Source organism: Leptonychotes weddellii, unplaced genomic scaffold (genome assembly GCF_054177405.1).
Source record: "Leptonychotes weddellii isolate Sample4059 unplaced genomic scaffold, ASM5417740v2 HiC_scaffold_18266, whole genome shotgun sequence".
NCBI classification, from domain to species: domain Eukaryota; kingdom Metazoa; phylum Chordata; class Mammalia; order Carnivora; family Phocidae; genus Leptonychotes; species Leptonychotes weddellii.
The window spans coordinates 1-3,919 of NW_027767191.1; the positions used below are offsets into that span (position 1 = coordinate 1).

Genomic DNA, 3,919 nt, shown 5'->3' on the forward strand with positions numbered 1-3,919 from the left:
CTCCTCCCATGGCCATGGCAGAGGGTGACTCCTGCATTGGGTGGGATGTTGGCATAAGCAGTATATAAAGTCACTTCCAATTCTAAAAGGTAGGTTGTAAAAGGCTGGGCTTGCAGTAAGTCGGTCCAATGCCGTGAGTGACTTGAGTAAGAGTAAGCCACCGTGTCAACTGCCCTGTCTAACTCAGTTTTCTGTAAAAAGCAAATGGGATTTAAAATACTTGTAAATCACAGAACTATATACATGTATAGAATCTCTGTTATTATTACTAATATTTATTATTGGAACTCTTATATTAGTTGTTATTACCTGGGCAGTGATTGCTTTGTCCAAATCATCCCGTTTCTTCATCAAGGCCACCAGAGTGTCTAAGGAACTGTGGCTCTCTGACCTCAGGAAATTCTCACGCGCCAGCATCCAGCTCTCAGCCTGATCACAATTCCCGTGGAACAACTATGGGGAATGAAGGCAGAGGTTATATCCAATCCAGGGGACAGAGGAAATGACCCATCCCTTTCCTACAACACTGATATAAGGGATCCCATAAGGGTTGCTTATGTTCTCCAAGAAACATTCATACCATGAATCTTAGCTATTCTGGAGCTTTTACTCTTCCCTGAAAACACATTTTACGTTTTTGTTTAAGCTGTACTCCATTCCCAGGGTGTGTTTCCCATATGCTGCACCTGGCAGATGCTGGCTGGTCATTTCTTTAGGACCCTCATAACCACGACCCTCAGGGTCACCAGTGATCCGCTCATCCCTTCCCTCACTGGCACTAATCACTCCCTCTTCCTTAGCCTCAAAACTTTCATACATTTTGTTTTATTAATAATCACCTGCTGTGCTAGAATGGTCTGTCTACATGTCTAATTTCACTACTTCAGAAAAGAGATGTTATCTTACTCATCTTTGTGTTTCCAGGGCTCCACAACCAGCATGTTCTCAACAGGAATCAATCAACCAAACTCTCAATCAATAAATACATTATAATCACCCTCATCTCGTGCCAAGAGCTGATCCCCACTTTGTTTGGCTCTTCTAACAGGAATACGAGCAGAGAACACCACAATGATGAGAGCGCAATGGCAGAGAGCCAAGAAATGCCCTTGTGCCTACGGGATGGCAAGCCCAGTGAAATGAGCACCTGCAGGAACTGTGCAAACTTGCACAGAAGGAACAGACTGAGCCTAATCCTTTTTAATGGGCTCAAGGGTGCTTTACCTGCAACTCCAGACACTGATCCAGCATCCTCTTGCGTTGTTTCCATGCTTTCTCCAAGTCATCTTTCTTTAGCCTGACCACTTCAAGCTTTTCTTCAATTTCAGGACTGGAACGGTGCCCACTGCTTATAAGTTCTGCACCAAAGTCTTCCAAGGCCTGGAAGGTGGGAGCTTCAGCCTCCAGGTCAGCACGATGCTCCTGTGTTGGAAATAGGAAGAGACTGGTGGCACCAATGGCTTCTCAACAATGTCAAAAAGTGAGGGAAGGTTGGGGGTCATGTGATCAGTGGCTGTGGATTTGGTAGCCATACCTGGTGTCGCTCCAGCAGGATCTCCGTGCCAATTAAATCCTCAGCCAGCTCCTCTGATGACACCATGCCTCCCATGCTACTGATCCAGTTCTCTAGGTCCCTAGAGAAACAGACATACTGGGATTGACAAGAAAACCTTGCAGCTTGCAACAGGGCTACCTGTCCTTGGCTATTTCTAGATTAACACCTTCCATCTGACCTTATATGCTTCACAGATCTTGGGTTTGTTGTTCACACTGGTTTTTGTTTGTTTGTTTGTTTTAAAAAGGAAATTTATTATTGTAAATTCATTACACATGAATCTGCTTGTGTACAAAGAATGAAAATAATCTTTAAAAAAGAAATAGATCAAAAATATAAAATTATAGACATGAAGACAGACAGACACTTTCTAGAATTTGGTAACAGTGCTTAAGAAAGATTCCAAGTAAAAGGAAGATACAGGAAAAAGACAAGTGTGATAAAGATGATTTACTAGAAACCAATTGGAAATGTTTCCTTTTTTTATTTTGCTAAGCTTTTATTTTTTTCAATTTTTTATTTAAATTCTAGTTAGTTAACATAAGAAGGGGTACCTGCTCCCCAATGTTTAGAGCAGCATTATCAACAATAGCCAAACTATGGAGAGAGCCCAAATGTCCATTGACTGATGAACGGATAAAGAAGATGGGATGTATATACAAGGGAATATTACTCAGCCATCAAAAAGAATGAAATCTTGCCCCTCTCAACAATGTGGCTGGAGCTAGAGTGTATTATGCTAAGTGAAATAAGTCAGAGAAAAACAAATACCGTATTTCACTCATATGTGGCATTTAAGAAACAAAACAAATGAACATTGGGAGAGGGGGCAGATAAAGAAAAAAAGAGAGAGGGAAGCAAACCATAAAAGACTCATAACTATAAAGAAAAAACTGAGGGTTGATGGAGGGAGGTGGGTGGGGGATGGACTAGATGGAGGATGGGCAATAAGGAGGGCACTTGTGATGAACACTGGGTGTTCTAAGTCATGAGTCACTGAATTCTGTTGTTTACACTGTTTGACTTAATAATGACATCCCTTATGTTTGAAAATGTCTTCACATATATTATCTCTTTCAGGTCTTGTAATAATCCTGTATAGAATTCTGGGAACTCTTTTGTTTTCGGTTTGGAGATGAGGACATAGACTAGAGACTAGAGACTAGACTAGAGAATGTAAGTCAGACTAGAGAATGTAAGTGGCTTGCCCATGCAATATAAGTAAAAACAGACATCTGGAAAGAACCTGGACACTCAAATCCTGGACCAATCCATATTCCATTACTCTTAATGATTCTTGTACATAAAGAGTAGTTTCTTGGGTTTAAGGATTTATTTTATATGGAATTTCAGGGAAGGTATGTCTTTGTTCTTTTATTCCCAGCATGCATGCGTGCGCGCACACACACACACACATTCACGCATGCACATACCTTCACACATATACACACACATGCACTCAAACACACACATTCATGCTTACACACACACATACATTTACGCATGTACACACACACACACTCTCTCCATACTGTTGATGAGACCAGGGCCCACTTCTGACTGTTAGCAGTCAAGGGATATGACAAGAAAAGCTAAGGTCCGTGTCCCAGAGGGTAAATGTCAAGTAACAATGTACTCATTTGCAATTCTGTGTGATGCCCAAATGAAGCATCACAAACAGAGAGTCCTTTCTCTTGTTGGAGAAACAACAGACATCCGATCTAGGGCAGAAGGGTCTTTTCTTTTGAAAACTCATGTATTCACTTATTCAAACACCTAAGTTTCATTGGTTGCTTACTAAGTATGTAACATAGCAAAAGAGGAGTTCATACTTTAGATTAAAAGGAAAAAAAAAAAGGCAAACAGAACACAAGAGGTTAATACCTATTGTTTCAAAAACAGCCTGAACCAACAGACACATGAAAAAAGTGCTCAACATCGCTTGGCATCAGGGAAATCCAAATCAAAACCTCAATGAGACACCACCTCACACCAGTCAGAATGGCTAAAATTAACAAGTCAGGAAAGGACAGATGTTGGCGGGGATGCGGAGAAAGGGGAACCCTCTTACACTGTTGGTGGGAATGCAAGGTGGTGCAGCCACTCTGGAAAACAGTACGGAGGTTCCTCAAAAAGTTGATCATAGAGCTACCATACGACCCAGCAATTGCACTACTGGGTATTTACCCCAAAGATACACATGTACGGATCCGAAGGGGTATGTGCACCCCGATGTTTATAGCAGCAATGTCCACAATAGCCAAACTGTGAAAAGAGCCAAGATGTCCATCGACAGATGAATGGATAAAGAAGAGTTGGTATATATATACAATGGAATATTATGCAGCCATCAAAAGGAATGAG

At 41.4% G+C, this 3,919-nt stretch overlaps 1 protein-coding gene across 1 annotated transcript; it reads right to left on the reverse strand.

The window, feature by feature from the left end:
- Positions 1-309: 309 nt before the first annotated feature.
- LOC145718608 (spectrin alpha chain, erythrocytic 1-like) lies at positions 310-1,634 on the reverse strand (the record flags this gene model as incomplete). Its single annotated transcript, XM_081810116.1, has 3 exons — positions 310-453; positions 1,225-1,422; positions 1,535-1,634. Coding segments are annotated over 3 exons (442 nt in total), but the record flags the coding sequence as incomplete, so codon positions are not given.
- Between the last annotated feature and the right edge of the window lie 2,285 nt (positions 1,635-3,919).